This window comes from Chiloscyllium plagiosum, chromosome 2 (assembly GCF_004010195.1).
Source record: "Chiloscyllium plagiosum isolate BGI_BamShark_2017 chromosome 2, ASM401019v2, whole genome shotgun sequence".
Taxonomy (NCBI): domain Eukaryota; kingdom Metazoa; phylum Chordata; class Chondrichthyes; order Orectolobiformes; family Hemiscylliidae; genus Chiloscyllium; species Chiloscyllium plagiosum.
Window position 1 is genome coordinate 25,676,699 of NC_057711.1, and position 18,727 is coordinate 25,695,425.

Genomic DNA, 18,727 nt, shown 5'->3' on the forward strand with positions numbered 1-18,727 from the left:
AGAGGGCATAGGTTTAGGGTGAGAGGGGAAAGATATAAAAGAGACCTAAGGGGCAATGTTTTCACACAGAGGGTGGTACGGGTATGGAATGAGCTGCCAGAGGATGTGGTGGAGGCTGGTACAATTGCAACATTTAAGAGGCATTTGGATGGGTATATGAATAGGAAGGGTTTGGAGGGATATGGGCCGGGTGCTGGCAGGTGGGATTAGATTGGGTTGGGAGATCTGATCGGCATGGACGGGTTGGACCGAAGGGTCTGTTTCCATGCTGTACATCTCTATGACTCTACGATTCTACTGATGCCAATTAAAGTTGCTGCATATTTCCTGAACTGCTTCTTGTAAATTCTGATGGATTTGTGCTGTTCTATTCAAGAAAGCCCACAAGTGAAGAATGGAAATGGCACCAAACTTTACACACTTTTATTAGTCTTTATTTGCAGAGATACAAATGACTAAAACATACACCTTGTTACCCAGCCATGCCAGTTTCAAGATTAGAGTGGTGCTGGAAAAGCGCAGCTGGTCAGGCAGCTTCCGAGAAGCAGGAAAATTGACGTTTCGGGCAAAAGCCCTTCAACATGAATGCCCTCATTTCTGATGAAGGGTTTTTGCGTAAAACTTCGATTTTCCTGTCCCTCAGATGCTGCCTGACCTGCTGTGCTTTTCAGCACCACTCTAATACTTGACTAATCTCCAGCATCTGCAGTACCCACTTCTGCCACACCAGTTTCGGTCTAGTCCTGTTTATTGGATAATGAGTAAATCCCCTGTTAATGCCTTTGACTTGCATGCAATTAAACACCATTAACATTATCACGAACATTAGATATCAGTTAAACAACACACACCAGGTTATAGTCCAACAGGTTTATTCGAAAGCACTAGCTTTCAGAGCTCTGCTCCTTCATCAGGTGATTGTGGAGAAGCCACAAATCCAGCACTCCGATTTTTAACTTTGTACACCGCAGTCCAACACCAGCGTCTCCAAATCATTAGATGTCAGGAGCACTTTGCCTTTTCAGCACACTAAATTACAAATTTTCCTTTTTTTTCCATTCATGGGACTAACCATAGAATACCTACAAAAGCAAGTCAGTGGCTCAAAATACTGCAGCAAGTAACTCATCTGCTAACTCCCCAAAAACTGTTCACCATCTACAATGCACAATTAAGGAAGGAATACTCCTCGCTTACCTGGGTGAATGCAGCTCCAACAACACTCAAGAAGCTTGACCCCGTCTCAAACAAAGCAACCTGCTTGATTGGAACCACATCCACAAACATTCACTCCCTCCATCACCAATGCTCAGGAGAAGCAATGCGCAACATCTACAAGATGCACTGCAGAAATTCACCAAAGATCCTCAGACAGTATCTTCCAAACACTTTCAACTAGGAGGAGAAGGGCAGCAGCTTTGTGAGAACACCACCTGCAACTTTCCCTCAAAGCCACACACTGTCTAGACTTGGAAATATATGGTTTCTTCAGTGTGGCTGGGTCATAATCCTGGAACCTCATTCTAATGGTATTGTGTCCAAGTGGATAGCTCATCATCGCCTTCTCTAGGGCACTAGAAACAGGCAATAACATGTTGGCCTAGCCAACAACACTAATATCCCATGACTGAATAAAAATGAATGTGCTCCATTGGCTGGGCCAGCATTTATTGCCCATCCTTTGTTGCTTTTGAGAAAATGATGATGAGCTGCCTTCCTGAACCATTGCAGTCTACCTGCAGAGGGTTGACTCAGAATGCTGTTAGGGAGGGAATTCTAGGATTTTGGCCCAACAATATAAACAGACGGCAATATATTTCCAAGTTAGGATAGTGAGTGGCTTGGAGAGGAACTTACAAGTGGCTGTATTCCCATGTGTCTGCTGCTCTTGTCCATCTAGATGGTAATGGTCATGGATTTTGAAGGTGCTGTTTAAGGAACTTTGGTGAATGCAGTGCATCTCGTAGATAGCATATACTGCTGTTCCTGAGTGTCTGTGGTGGAGGGACTGGAAGTATATGGATGTGGTACCAATCAAGTGGACTTCTTTGAACTGATGGCATTAAGCTTAAGTGTTGTTGGAGCAGCACTCATTCTGGCAAGTGGGGAGTATTGCATCACAATTTTGACTTGTGCCTTGTGCACAGGCTTTGGGGAATCAAGTTATTTGCTGAAATATTTTTAGTCTTTGGCTTCAAGAATAGATCAGTGTTGGGTCAATGACAACCGCTCAAGTTGTTAATAGGTTGAATGAAGGTAAATTTATTATATGTCAAAGAACAGTGGTTCAACTCTCTCTCCCTGGAAATGCTCCGCAGCAGCTGAATGAATTTTCAATAAATGATTGTCTATTATCTCTCTTGATAGATTGACGGTACGTTTACATGTCACTTTTTAAAAAAATCAATTTGGCTCAGGATTATTACTAGATTAAGTGTGATTAAAGATGGATGAACTGGGATCTTACCAGAAATCAATGAAGGGTCAATTTTAGTGAGTTCCTTCGAGGATTTCTCTCCATACCATAGCCTTACCAAGTTTTCTCACACTATCTTCCCAAACTTGTCTCATATGTTCTGCACCATCCCTCTATAGTTGTCCATTGTGCATGCCCTGAGATATTAATGACTGATGGAGGGTCAGAGGGAGTAAGTGGCAAGCTGGAGTCACCAGGTAATGCTGTTTCATGTCAGTAATTGATGCTGTCTAGTTTCTATTTGGCGGGTGGGAGAATGGGGAGCTGCATATCGATGGGACAAGATAATGTAATCATAAGTATGTTCATGCATGCAAATTGGCTACTTGCTGCTCAGCAGAAAGAATCTCATCTCCCTATTCAACACTTGGAAAATGGAATGTTTTTCTCCTCTCAAAAACAGGGAGCTCCTAATTGCCAGTCTCGTGTGATTCTCCCAATTTTCTCGCCAATATCCATGTTGTGCAGGGGTTGAGAATATTAATCCCAAAGCAGACACCATTTGGCATTTATTGCTTAGGATACACAGCACAGGAACAATCCGTACAGTCTGATCAGTGCTAACTGAATCATTCTTCACTCCACTTAAGTCTTCTTCTGTCTCTTCTCATCTTAATCTACCATGGTACCCAAGTATTCCCTTTTCCCCCATCCCTAGTTTTCCTCTGTACTAATTGCTTCAATAGTTCTCCTTGGTAGAGAGTTCTACATTCTCACCATTTTTTGTGTAAAGAAGTTTATTTTAAATTCCTTATTAGAGTTCTTAGTGACTACTGTCATACTGGTGGTCTTTAGTTATATTTCCCTGCACAGGACAAAATATTCTCTCTACCAAAACCCTACATAATGTTAAAAACCCCTATTAAGCTCTAAGTTCACCACTGGTAAACTTCATCTATCTTTAATCACACTTAATCTAGTAATAATCTTGGCCAAATTGATTTTAAAAAATGGCATGTTATTGCTAAGGGCAGAGCGGTGGACGTTATCTATATGGACTCCAGTAAGGTGTTCGACAAGGTTCCTCATGGTAGACTGGTTAGCAAGGTTAGACCACATGGAATACAGGGAGAACTAAACATTTGGATACAAAACTGGCTCGAAGGTAGACAGAGGTGAGGGGTTGCTTTTCACACTGGAGGCCTATGACCAGTGATGTGCCACAAGGATCGGTGCTGGGTCTACTACTTTTCATCACTTGTATAAATATTTTGGATGTGAACATAGGAAGTATGGTTAGTAAGTTTGCAGATGACACCAAAATTAGAGGTATAGTGGACAGCGAAAAAGTTGACCTCAGATTACAATGGGATCGTGATTAGATGGGCCAATGGGCTGAGGAGTGGCAGATGGAGTTTAATTTAGATTTGGCGGCACGGTGGTTCAATGGTTAGCACTACTGCCTCACAGCGCCAGGGACCTGGATTCAATTCCCACGTTGGGCAAATGTGTGGAGTTTGCACATTCTCTCCGTGTCTGCGTGGGTTTCCTCCGGGTGCTCTGGTTTCCTCCCATACTCCAAAGATGTGCAGGTCAGGTGAATTGGCCATGCTAAATTGCACATAGTGTTAGGTACATTAGTCGGGGCGTAAATATAGGGTAGGGGAATGAGTCTGGGTGGGTTACTCTTCGGAGGGTTGTGTTGGGCTGAAGGGCCTCCTTCTATACTGTAGGGAATCTAATCTAAACTTTGCATAAATCTATGAAGAGAGATAATGGACAATCATTTATTGAAAATTCATTTTTACATAATTCAAACTCTTGACAATTCTTTATTGAGTAAGTATTAAAAGTTAAGGTGAGAAGGCAGGAGGATATAGAAGTGGAACAGCCTGCCAAACAAAATATATTTTTGAAGTTAATGTGCCAACTTTCTGATTTAACGTTGTATGAAACTCATACACAAAATATTTCAATTATGAATTTTTGTTTCTCTATATGATGCCTTTATTATTCTTTGACCATACAGGGAATTCACTGGAGCTACATACTTGAGGTACAGGAAGTTCTTCTACAACACGATGGTTGCATTCTTGTGCAACCCTCCATTATAGAAAAATCGTGCTTTAGAAACAGCACTTTGAGTTGGCAATGTAATCATGTTACAGCCAACACACATTTTAAAAGTTCACACTTTAGAAACAGTGCCTCCAACTTGTCATTCACGTTACAGTGAATTCTCGTTAACAAAACACGCATTATAGTAGAACTACCAGTATTACATTAAATGTAGCATTGATTCAATTACTATATAGACCTGAAAGGTAAAATTTACTGGCCTATCACTATGGATTTAAACTGCTGCAAAGCTGAAGTTTGGTCATATTCTGTCATGACAGAATGAAAACCAAATAATATGCAAATATTATTACCAACTGCTACAGCGAATTGAGCTCGACTTTCTTAACTATGTTTATAGATTCCTGAAGAAGGGCTCATGCCCGAAACATTGATTCTCCTGCTCCTTGGACGCTGCCTGACCTGCTGCGCTTTTCCAGCAAAACATTTTTCAGCTTTAACTATGTTTTTATTCTTGTATGGGAAATGGGTGTGGCATTACTTCTCATCCCTAGTTGCCCTTGAACTGGGTGCCTTGCTACATCATTTCAGAGAGCAGTTAAGAGTCAACCACAGTAGATGTGATCTATATTCACTTCAGTAAGGCTTCCGACAAGGTTCCCCATGGGAGACGGGTTAGTAAGGTTAGATCTCATGGAATACAGGGAGAACTAGCCATTTGGATACAGAACTGGCTCAAAGGTAGAAGACAGAGGGCGGTGGTGGAGGGTTGTTTTTCAGACTGGAGATCTGTGACCAATGGAGTGCCTCAAGGATCGGTATTGAGTCTACTACTTTTCATCATTTTTATAAATCATTTGGATGTGAGTATAAGAGGTATAGTTAGTAAGTTTGCTGATGACACCAAAATTGGAGGTGTCGTGGACAGTGAACATTACCTCAGATTACAACAGGATCTGGACCAGATGGGTCAATGGGCGAAGAAGTGGCAGATGGAGTTCAATTTAGATAAATGCGAGATGCTGCATTTTGGGAAAGCAAATCTTAGCAGGACTTATACACTTAATGGTAAGGTTCTAGGGAGTGTTGCTGAACAAAGAGACCTTGGGGTGCAGGTTCATAAGTCCTTGAAAGTGGAGTCTCAGGTATATCGGATAGTGAAGAAGGCGTTTGGTATGCTTTCCTTTATTGGTCAGAGTATTGAGTACAGGAGGTGGGAGGTCATGTTGCGGCTGTACAGGACATTGGTTAGGCCACTGTTGGAATATTCTGTGCAATTCTGGTCTCCTTCCTATTGGAAAGGTGTTGTGAAACTTGAAAGGGTTCAGAAAATATTTACAAGGTTGTTGCCAGGGTTGGAAGATTTGAGTTATAGGAAGAGGATGAATAGGCCAGGGCTGTTTTCCCTGGAAAGTCGGACGCTGACGGGTAACCTTATAGAAGTTTATAAAATCATCAGGGGCATGGATAAGATAAATAGACTAAGTCTTTTCCCTGGGATGGGGGAGTCCAGAACTGGAGGGCATAGGTTTAGGGTGAGAGGGGAAAGATATAAAAGAGACCTAAGGGGCAACGTTTTCACTCAGAGGGTGGTGCGTGTATGGAATGAGCTGCCAGAGGAAGTGGTGGAGGCTAGTACAATTGCAATATTTAAAAGGCATCTGGATGGGTATATAAATAGGAAGGGTTTGGAGGGATATGGGCCAAGTGCTGGCAGGTGGGACTAGGTTGGGTTGGGATATCTGGTCAGCATGGACGAGTTGGGCCAAAGATCTGTTTCCGTACTGTACATCTCTAGGCTCTATGACTATTGTTTGTCTGGAGTCACATGTAGAGCAGACCACGTAAGGACAACAGATTTCCTTCCTTAAGGAACATTAAGGAAATAAATGAGATTTTATGACAACTGATAATGGTCACTATTAGATTAGCTTTGTGAAAAAAAACCCAGATTTTCTTATTTTCTTCAAATTTTTGCCATGGTAGCATTCAAAGCTAACAATGGTGAGTAGAGGAAAATATTTGTGCCAATCTCATTGTTAACATTAGTCTGTGTCTCTAGATTATTAGACCACTGATATTACCACTACACCACCATCTCTCATAACTATTCTATGCTTTGAAATATGGTTTAGATTTCTGAAGTTTTTTATCTTACCTGCACCAAGCGTTCAAACATGTGTGCAAGTGGTAAATAGGAAATGTGTATGTCAGAGGGTGATGCCACCCATTGCCCCTGTAAAGACACAACACACAACTCAGGTTTGAGTTAATAAAACAGACCTACCTCCACCAATCTTTCAAACATATGACCCAGAGGCAGGAAAGAGATTAGAGTATCATCTGGAGTTGGGACATTCACATTCTGCAAGATTATGGAGGATGATAGATAATGAAGTGAAAGGAAAGAAGATAGGATAAGATAGGTACACCCATGTTTAAATTTAGAGTAAAAAAATCAAAGCACAGAAAAAAGAAATCTTGAAAAACTTAAATCTGAAGTTCTCCATACTTCTTAGTCATATTGTTAAATCATTAAACTTAACAGTATCACTGACTCAGCATATTAATATAAAAAAAAGTCCTTTAATACATAAGCTACTGCCTACTGTTTACTTTACATAAAATTTTAAGTACATTCTTAGAATCAGAGAATTCTGAGGCACAGAGAGAGTGTCCAGTCCAACACAGCTATCATATCTAAAAGTATCGCTTCATCTCATTTGTCACCTATTTCTAAATATTTAAGAACTTTTCTTTTAAAAACTGTGACAGGCTCTGCTTTTGGCATGGCATTCCATGGGGCATTAACATAATCGCAATAATTTATTTCAACTTTTCAATCATTCTTTTGCTGGTGATAATATATTTATGCCCATTAGTCACCAATTCATTGACCAGCAGAAACAGTTTAATCAGAAATTTTCCCTTCTGGAATCACTTTCATCAGAATTGTGAAGTGATGTTCACAGAAACTTCATAGCAGTTCTTGCAATACTAGCTTTGACTGCTTTACAATTAATGTTACTCGCTTGAAGAAAAGAGCACTCTATAAAACAAGCAACTCATTAAACATTTAATGCCACAGGAGAGAGTGTGGGATCCAAGGGATATCAAATTCACCACTTGAAATGCCAAGTAAATAAAGATAAAATTTAATTGTATGTCAGTACACGTGACAATAATAAATCAAGCAAGAAGGCACTTTTGAAATGCAATATAAAATCATTTTCACATTAATTATTGTTCATGCTCTCTTAAAAATATCATACCTAACAAATCAATTTAAAATGACACCTGCACATCATTAAAAAAAAACACAAAATACAGATGCTATTTTGAAATACAGGGCATGATGATAGCACCTGGTGTTTACCTCTGTGACTTTCACAAATGCAGAGAAATTAGACACGATGTTTCTATGCGTCAGCATTGCCCCTTTAGGATTGCCTGGAAGGGGAACAATGATCCATTAACTCATAAAATCAACATCAGGCCACTGTTAGAGTCAGAGCCAAACATGATGAAATAGGAAATGTATCTTTCAATTATTTTAAGAGAAGAGGCATTAAGTAGATATGACACAATGAACTATAAAATGCCGAAATGTTTTTTTATGTATTTTCAGCACAAAACTAATTTGGGTGAAGTATGAAAAATAATTGGGACATCCATAGCTGTTTAACTCTGAATGCAGTTTTATGATTTTTGTTGCCAATGGAAACAGCATATTGACCTTGGAAACTGGGAATATCCACTGAGAAAAAGCAGAAAATGACTCATCAATTCCAGTAGTACTTGCCTGTGGTTCCACTTGTGAAACAAATAACAGCTAAGTCACCAGGTTGCGGTGGCTACAAAGAAAGAAAACAACAGGTTATATAAAAAATGTCTTGACGAAAATCTCCAGTCTCATGTTTCTTTCACTTTTTAAATGGTCCGTAGGCATTGAGGACAAAGCCAGTGATTGAGGACCTGGATGCATTAAAGAATGTGGCCCACCTTCATGAACTACTAGAGTTCAACTGGTGCAGAAACCCACAGTTGAAACTTTATTGCTGGAACAGCACAGCAGGTCAGACAGCATACCTGCTGTGCTGTTCCAGCAATAAAGTTTCAACTTTGATCTCCAGCATCTGCAGACCTCACTTTCTCCTCGCAGAAACCCACAGTGCTATTGTCAAAACAGAGGCAAAACACCCACATTTATAAGTAGCCAAAAATTAAGGATATTTGAACTACTACATGTCAGATTGTTACAAAAGTATACCCATTCAGGACTGGGTATCAGTTAGCTCAGTTGGCTCAACAGCTGACTTGTGACACAGAGTGACACCAGCAGAGGGAGTTCAAATTCTGTACTGGCTGAAGTTTCCATTAGGACTCACATTTTCAACCTCACCGGAGATGTGGTGACCCTCAGATTAAATCCACCACCATTTGTTTCTCTCCAAAAGTGGAACAATGGCAACTATAATTTTAACCAACAAGGAACACAATATAGGCTGCACCTTCAGTAAAGTGGTGAAGGAACGTTCCATCGTTGGAGATGCCATCCTGTGAATGAAATATTGGACCGAAGCTTCAACTCTCCAGATATTAAGTAGGTTCAAAATTACTTCCTTGCAAGTCCCAGTGCAAGGATTCCGTGAGAACTGGTCAGAGAGTTTGAACTTCCGATGGGCAATTCCTCTGCTCCCCAGGATCTTCCAATAAATTCTCCTACCCCTGAGTTAGCAGTAAAGACTGTGGATTGTGTCCAACTTACTTAACTGCTGAAATAGCTATTTCATCTTTGCAGTATCCTACATCATTGGATAATGGCTGTCCCTTGTCAGTGGATTTTCATGGAGTTGTATACATCATATCTTCAATCTGTGTCAGCAGAATTTATCTCTGAACCCATCTGCAGGTTTGTGTTGAAGCATGTAAACATTCTACTTCAACATATTGGTTACTCTAGATTCTCTCATTCGCTTTCAGTGATTATATTATTGGTGATACCAATGTGTACATTTCTTCAGTTCTACTATTTAAGGTTAGCTTCTCGCTTTACACGATCCCAGGATTCTTCCTGGGAAGGTAATATTCTGCTTGAACTCACCTCTTCTGAGTCACCTAAACATCTAACATGAAAATTAAACCTGTCATAGTTACTTGTTCCACCAAATGGTATTGCACTCGGAGTTACATCAGATATAGATTTGTCAATTGATTCAAGTGGCGTACAATGTTCACTGGCTCTTGTTTAGCTTATTTCTCCTTGCAAACCTTACTGACTCTTGCAGGTTGAGTGTTCTTCAGTGTTAATAGCAGTGGAAAATATTTGTGCCAATACTGTTGGCAGTATGAAACAAATTTCCTACACAAACACAACTAATCCCAATAGATCTTGATTCTTGTTTAAGTTCTGTCATGGGTCTAGGAGCCTTATGAAATCTTCTACTGCTGTCATTTATACTGGTTGCTTCTTGACATGTTATTCCTTAGGCTTACGTGGTTCAACTCCTTCCAGTATTGATTGAGGTCAAGACACAACTTCCTACTCAAGAGCATGATGTGGAGGTGTTCGTGTTAGACCGGGGTGGACAAAGTTAAAAATTGCACAACACTATGTTATAGTCCAACAGGTTTATTTGGAAGTACTAACTTTCAGAATGCTGCTCCGTTATCAGGTAGCTTTGGAAGAGAATCATAAGACACAGAATTTATAGCAAAAAATTATCGTTTCAGTTGCATGACGCTTCTTTTAGAACTGGTTGCAAGTTTTGGTTCATTAATACGTAAATCTCAGAACTTCTTTTAAGTCACATTCTCGAGATAAACTGAAGGTTTCATTTAAAAAAGGTGACATCTCAGCTCAGACAATGCATTAAAAGCTGTGAGGTCAGAGTCTGTCTGTATGCCAATCTTGAGTCAGACAGGTTTAAGATTTTTAAAATTTAGATTAGATTAGATTCCCTACTGTATTGAAACAGGCCCTTCAGCCCAACAAATCCACACCGACCCTCCGAAGAGCAACCCATCCAGACCCATTCCCCTACATTTACTCCTGACTAACACTACGGGAAATTTACCATGGCTAATTCACCTGACCTGCACATCTTTGTACTGTGGGAGGAAACCGGACCACCCAGAAGAAACCTACGCAGACACAGGGAGAATGTGCAAACTCCACACAGACAGTTGCCCGAGGCAGGAATTGAACCCGGTCCCTGACACTTGAGGCAGCAGTGCTAACCACTGAGCCATCATGCCGCCCCTATTTCCAAAGTAGGAATTTATAAAATATTACATGGGTTGACTGTCTGCATTGACTGCCCATAGATTGTGCGGGTTTTGAGTAAAATAGAATGTAACTGCAAATATAAATTCTCCCCATAGACTTATATGTGTGCGCGCATCCATATGTGTGTGTGTGTGTGTGTGAGAGTGTGAGAGAGAGAGAGAGAGAGAGAAAGCACGTCACAATACAGGTGACCCCACTACACTATACAGTGTCTCACACAATCTTACATACTCTCACACTCACACAGACGCTTTCTCATACATACCCTCTCTCTCATACACACACATATACACCTCCCACACTCATACCCATGCACGCACCCTCTCAACAGGCGTAAACTCCATCCCACTTTACCAAGCATACACACACTCTCATGTGCACTCACACTCACATGCACACACTCACTCAGTCTCTCTCATTGACCTACACACACATATGTCTAAGTCTATGGGGTGAATTTGTATTTGGAGATACATTCTATATTGCTCAAAAAGTGCACAATCTGCAGGCAGTCAATTTTATAAATTCCTACTCTGGAAGTAGAACCAGTCTGACTCAAGATTGGGATACAGACAGACTCTAACCTCACACCTTTAATGTATTGTCTGAGCTGAGATGTCACCTTTATTTTATAAAACTTTAGGTTATCCCGAGATTGTGACTTGAAAGAAGTTCTGGGATTTACATATTCATGAACTGAAACCTGCAACCCATTATAAAAGATGAAAGACTTAACAGCAATCTGGGTTTGTTCAATATATCCTTACAGTTGCATGACACCACAATATTTTGCTATATATTCTGTGCCTTAGGATCCTCTTCCAAAGCTTCCTGATGAAGGAGCAGCACTCCGAAAGCTAATGCTTCCAAATGAACCTGTTAGATATAACCTGGTGTTGTGTGATTTTAAAACTTACTCAAGAGCAAGAATTCTTGTTTGGGAAGTGTGTATAAAATTTCTGCTACTTGGGAGTCCCCTATATTGGAGAGTTGCTTGTAACATACCATTAATCTTAACTGCTGTGATTTCTTGACTATGTAGTTGCTTTGTTCTTGGCTGTAGACCATGATTTAACATGATTTAATAATATAATGACACTCGTACTAGCGTCTCACTTGAAATTTGAGAGATGACTATTGACAAAAATATCAGCTTGTGAGAATATAAAATTTAGATAAAACGATTTTCCTTCATTTGTAGATTGTTCTATCTCATTAACAGGATATATGCAGCATCCTTTGATTTCTTGTTCTTCTGAAACAGTGTTCCACTTTTGCATATTTTCTGAAAGCAAAATATTGTATGACAGAATAAGCATGCACTTTTAATAGGTGGATATTTCCTGTGCCTGTGAGGTTTCTTTGCTTCACAGCACTGACGAGAATTTTTAGTGTTGGTACCTGTCCTAATCACTCTACTAGTTTTTCACACATGTCATTTATGGTTTTATATCTTAAGAACTGAATGGATTACACAGATCTCCTGAAATATGGTTGATCTTCTCCTCTGTTGATCCAAATTGCTTCTGGATTTCTACCTAGTCACCATCTGAATGGGTCGCTCTAGCATCAGCTTCCTTGAATTGCAATAAATCTGACAAAGACATAACAACAATTCTATCTAAGAATTCGGACTTGAAGTCATCATATTTGGAATTCAATAATACACTAATCCATAGAAATCGTGAATGAAATCATCAATAAATTTCATTGGATGATAATATTTTTCTATCGTGTCTTGCTCTTTGAAGAATTTTATTAGTTCATAGGTTGAAGTGATTGTCAAAGGCTTTCAGCATCTGTTCAAAAGCTGCTGGTGCTTCTTAAACCCTTTAATGAGCTGTAAACTCATCAGCTTATCTCCCAGTTGTATAGAGAAGTGTATGTACTTGTTCACTTTCTGATTTTGTATCCAATTTGGAAGATATTTACTTCAGAAACTGTTTTCTCCAGAATTGTATTCTATTTGGCTCATCACTGAAACTGAGCCTTTCTGGAAGTAGTACTTCAGATGCCATGTCTCCCTAATATGATTATGTATTTTGCTATGTTAGAAGACTTTTATTTTAAAGTAATAGCAGTTCTGCTGTGCTTTGATGTTGCATAGAAGTGTTTCCCTGTGATTTATAGCTAAAATGGACCATTCCCACCCTTTCTAAATGTTAGAAGACTTCTAATGGGCAGCACGGTGGCTCAGTGGTTAGCACTGCTGCCTCACAGCGCCAGGGACCCGGGTTCAATCCCAGCCTTGGGCGGCTGTCTGTGTGGAGTTTGCACATTCTCCCAGTGTCTGCGTGGGTTTCCTCCAGGTGCTCCAGTTTCCTCCCACAATCCAAAGAAGTGCAGGTCAGGTGAATTGGCCATGCTAAATTGTCCATAGTGTTAGGTGCATTAGTCAGCGGGAAATGGGTCTGGGTGGGTTACTCTGCGGAGGGTTGGTGTGGACTGGTTGGGCCGAAGAGCCTGTTTCCACACTGTAGGGAATCTAATCTAAATAAAATAGATTATTCATTTTCTGCATATTTACTGTTTGAATCTCACTGTTCATGGCTTTAATAAACAATTTCAACTTCAACTAATGCTGTACTCAATGATTATGCCCAAACCATATGGTTTAAATCTCTCTTTTGAAGGATCTTTACCGCAGCCTAAATAAAGTCTGTCTCCATTAGATCAGGTTTGCTCAGGCTTTGAAACTGCCCAACATTATCACTTCAGTAAATAAAAATTGAAACAACTGCAGATGCTGTAAATCAGAAACAAAAACACAAGTTTCTGAAATGCTCAGCAGGTCTGGCAGTGTCTGCGAAGAGAAATCAGAGTTAATGATTCGGGTCCGGCGACCCTTCCTCAGAACTGCAGTTTTTGTTTCTGATGATCACTTTAATTACAGGCTTTGTGACATCTCAGATTTGCAGCTTGGATTGATGTTTCTATCAATCCCTTTACATCCATTTCTTGGGATCTGTTCACTGGGCGGCAACATTCAGTCTGAGTTTTCAGTGATTTGTTTTCTCATTTTTCTAGCCTAGAATACCACGCCATTTCGAAGACTTTCCTAGCCTACTGGGGATTTTAAGCTTTAATCTCGCCACCTCCAACATCTGTTTGCACAACATAGATGTCAGGATTTAAGCTAGTTCTCACAGCCCACCACTTCATGGAGTTACTAATTCTCCTTCTCCAGGGAGTTGCTAACTCCTGTATATCTCTTACCATGCTGAATGCTTTTACCATTCACTGGAATGTTCTGTCATTGTCACATAAATTGTTCTTGTAGGGCTGTTAAATCTTCAGCTCATCCCTGCTGTTTGCTGGTTATCTGAGCTGATGACTTTACTGCTATTGGATTAAAATCTGTGCAACTCCGTCCCCAAAAGCACCATGGATGTTCATAAGGCACATGGTATACAGTGGTTTAACAAGGTGAAGCCTGATAACTTCAACTTTTATAGGAAACCTATATTTTCAAGTACAAAACAGAACATTTCACACAACACCTGGAAAAACCCATGAGATACATATTGTACAGTCCAGATATTCAATTTTCCCAAAATTGGTCCAAAATCATTTGTACTTCCAATCTTTTCCTTTGCTGGACTGGAAACTCTTCACTCCTGAATTGTCTGTCACAGTTCAAGTGTTTCTGGTGACTTTACCATCTAGGTTACAGTAGGCAATCTTCCAGTCTCATTCTAACTCCTGGCGAGTTTAGTCTTTCCAAATGGAAGTTCCTTGCATTCCTGCAAAACAAGCCACAACTTCTTGCTGCTCTCACGCTGCCAAATCCTGGAAGATTAACTCTGTCTTCAAGTTTACAACATTTGCTCTTTCAAAGCCAATTTCCATGGCAACATGAACAACATGGGCCTTGATCCAGGTAGAGATGCTGATGGATTGTATGCAAGAGCCTAGTCCCTTCTTTGCAGAACAAAATTAACTATTTAAAAACACAATTATTTACAATCCAACATTATCACCACTTTTCTAGAGCTAGAATCAGAATTAGGTTTATTGTCACATGTACACGAGTACAGTGAAAAATTTACAACGTAACCATTTGGTAGGTACAAAACCTTAGGAATAAATTAGAAGAATAAAGTAGTAAGAAGTGCAGAATTACAGTCATTCCAAGCAGAGAAGAAGAGCAGAGGTGTCCAGGCCGGGACCTCGCCTCCAGTCACTGCTGAGTTATACCTTGAGGCTCTCAAACCTGGAAGTCCACACTGACTTCACCTCCTGGTTGAAGGTTGGGAGTCCGCAATGAGGCCTGAAGTCTGCACTGGCCTCACCCCGGACATCGCCGATGCCGCCCAAGGACAGAAGGTAAGAAGAAAGAAAAAAAAACATGAAGAGAGGATAAAGAAAAGTAACGGACAGAGCGGATGAGCTCCAGCTCCTAGTCTGCCGCCATCTTGGATCCAACTGGTGTAACCATTGTGAATACACATGCTGCTGCCATTGTTTCCAAGCATAAACTTTGCATTCTCTTCTCAGTAAAACAATCTGGGCCCCAATTAATCTCTAAAAATCAAAGCCAGGCTTTCTGTCAGTCAGAATTCAGGACAAGCCACTTGAATCCTTTTATTTTATACCAAATTTAAAGATAGTCCCAAAATATAACAGTGTTACAAAACTTCATAATCGTAACACCATCATCTTGTAGAAGGATAATTACAGATGAGCAAGAAATGCTTGCCTTGCCAGTGACACACACATCCATTGGTGAATAAAAAGAAACAAATTTAAAGTTACATCCCCAAAACTCAAGGGTTAAGTAAAATACATTTATCCAGTATCCCAAATAAAAATTACAGGAATACTGTCCAATGATTAGCAGCTCCTACGTTAATCCTGAACGATGGATAGAATTAAAATTTACTTACTTTTGGCTTCCATTTTTGATCTCTTCCAGCATACTAGGGGCAAAATAAAAATGAATGATAAATTTGAAGTAATGATTTAATTTCTGGCATGCAAATCATCGATATTTAATAAATCAGGTGTATATTCCATATGTTTGTTTTATAAATAGCACAATTTTGCCTTTGGACCCATATCCCGCATATTCATCTGAAAGCAAGCTACTAATTCATCCTTCTAATCTTATTCAATAGATAATCTACTGTTTGTATATTTATGGAAGTCAGAAATGTAAACCATTATTAACACAATAACTTTTGCAAGGTGGAAAATGGAGATATTTCTTTTACACCAACAGTGATATTCACCTGCCCTCACTGAGTAATCAGAGAACTAACGATTGCAATAATATTTGTCTGGTTTGCATGCTGTATGACTCTATGATTCAAAATGACCCACAATCAATTTGATCCCAGGCTGAGATGCTAATTTCACATCTGCACCATGACTAAGACTGTTGCATCGCGCAATTCCCACCCTGTTTCAGCTAATCTGGTGTTGAAATCCTCAAATTATACTTTTGTTAACTCTAGAGTTGACTATTGCCAGGCATAATTGATTGATCTCCTATGCTGAACACTTTATAAATTTGAGGTTCTCTAAGATTCTGCTACCTAGTCTTAACTCACACGAAGTATGATCATCCATCATTTAAGTGTGCACTGACAACTAATGATTCTCGTTTAAACAATGCTAAGATATTATAATACTTATACTCAATTCCAAATCTAATCTTGGAATCACCTTTCCGAATCTCTGCAATTTTCTCCAGTCCTACATCTCTCCATGTCACCTGCCCTCCATTAACTCTGGCCTTTTAATAACCTCCATTTTAATCCATCCCATCACTAAGGTGTGCAAAGAGGTTCCCGGGGCCCAGGTTCTAGAATTGTCCCCTCAAGATGCTCCTGCAAAATTACTCCTTTGGCCAAGCTATTGGTCATTTGCCCTGATGCCTTTGAATGTATCTCGTACAAAGTAAAATAGATGGGGAAGCAATGGCATAATGGGAATATCAATAGACCATGAATCCAGGACCACAGGTTTATGTTTAACAGACATAGAACATAGAACAGTACAGTACAGGAACAGACCCCTCAGCTCACTATGTCTGTGCCAACCATGATGCCATTCCAAACTAATCACATTTGCCTGCATGTGGTCTGTATTCCTCTATTGCCTGCCTGTTCCCGTATATGTCTAATGGCCTCTTAAACTTTTCTATTGATTCTATTTCTACAACCTCCCTTGGCAGCTCATTCCAGGCACCTACCACTTTCCATTTAAAAAAAAAACTTACCTTGCACATCTCCTTTAAACTTGCTCCCCACCTCACCTTAAACCTATGGCCCCTAATGTTTAACATTTCTCCCCTGAGGTAGATTTGAATACATGGTAGCGGGTGAAATTTAAATTTTGAAAAAAATGCCTGGAATTAAAAACTAGCCTAATGATGATCATGTCACCACTATCAATTACTGTAAAAACCCATCTGGCTCACAAACAGAAGGAAATCTGCTAACCTTACACAGTCTGGCCTAGAGATGACCTACAGAAAACATCTCCAGCAATGTCATTGACTCTGATCTGATATCTGGATCATTAGGGACAGGCAATAAATCCTTGTGAAGTGATACCCACATCCTATGAAAAATTATTTTAAGAGTAGGGGTGAGGATGCTTAGGGACATAAACAGGAGAGTTACATGTGTACTAGACCTGTAGGGTATAGGACTAGCTAAATTCATCTTACAGATAGCTACTGCAAACTCAAATGCCCCACTCTATGGTGTACTCATTAAGAGTTTATAATACTCCTCTGAACTGCTTTAGTTGTTTGACCAAAGTTAGAGGTTTTCATATAAATACTTGTTGCTATTGTAATCCATTATTTGAAATTGTGAACTTACATAACCACATAAGGTTACATGAACAGAAGAGGCTGGGTGAATTTACCATTCATCTCTACGCTGCACTAAATTAGAACATTGTATGCCGTTTATACAGCCCGCAAATAAGAACACTGGACTGTTCTTGGCACCTCACCTCAATTGTCTTCAAAGATACAATTTCAACTCCACTGTTAATTCCTCGTTGCTTTAGCTCAGTTCCAAAAGGATCCATGATAATGATGATCTTAACATCTGGCGTTTGCTTACTTTCCACACTGTTTAATACAGATTCTGCTTTGGCTTGTGTGTCACAGAATACAATTGCAATATCCGCTAAGAATAAAGAGGTATCTGGTTAATTACTTATTTAAGTACAAGGGGGAAGATGAAGTGGCAATAAAGATATACTTTCAACATGTATCTATATTTGATATGAATAACATAGGAGCATTTTTTATATATACATAAAACACTCCTGTGGCATTCATATCAAATGATTCTTTGAGAAGTTAAGGAATGCATTGGTTACAGAAATGCATTTGTAGGCTTAATGTCCTGAAAGATACCTGTGTGAGCCATTTAATTTTAATGATCCACAAAGGATTATGTTCAGGGTATTCTAACTTCATTTGATGGCGTACCGAAAGTATAATTTCATCTCAGTAACATTTTCAGAAACTGTCATGAATAACTATGTTTTGAAAAGAAATCATAATGTTACTGCAAGGCCTAGGTGGGAGAAGTGCATGATCATTGTAGGTGCAACTGTGGTAAGATCAGGAGTTAAGCAATTGTTTGATGCCAGGTCAGATGGATGGAAGTGAGGCATGTCATGAAGGCAGGAGGGGATTTAAAAGGAAAGCAAAAATTGTTTTTGAAAGTTTAAAGGGCTAACCTCTTTGCATTTAAAGTATCATTACGTATTAGGGAGTAGCCAAATTAAGAACTTTGTCAGTTCAGATGGTCGTCACCCTCTTAGCATGGCATGGGCACTGGAATATTGGAGACAATAGTGATAAACGGCTCCATTTTGGAATGGCAGGCAGTGACCAGTGGGGTACCGTAGGGATCAGTACTGGGACCACAGCTTTTTACAATATATGTTAATGATATAGAAGATGGTATTAG

General features: G+C 39.7%; 1 protein-coding gene across 3 annotated transcripts in view; it reads right to left on the reverse strand.

The window, feature by feature from the left end:
* acsl1a (acyl-CoA synthetase long chain family member 1a) overlaps positions 1 to 18,727 on the reverse strand; it is a 173,303-nt gene that overhangs the window by 24,462 nt on the left and 130,114 nt on the right. For 2 of the 3 annotated variants that reach the window (XM_043705794.1, XM_043705812.1), the window contains exons 7-11: positions 17,754 to 17,932; positions 15,671 to 15,703; positions 8,298 to 8,349; positions 7,872 to 7,945; positions 6,654 to 6,731 (exon numbers count right to left, since the gene is read on the reverse strand). In XM_043705794.1, the coding sequence (XP_043561729.1) occupies positions 6,654 to 6,731; positions 7,872 to 7,945; positions 8,298 to 8,349; positions 15,671 to 15,703; positions 17,754 to 17,932 (416 nt within the window). Of the gene's footprint in view, positions 1 to 6,653; positions 6,732 to 6,782; positions 6,861 to 7,871; positions 7,946 to 8,297; positions 8,350 to 15,670; positions 15,704 to 17,753; positions 17,933 to 18,727 lie in introns of all 3 variants that reach the window. The other variant, XM_043705803.1, reaches the window with a different exon arrangement.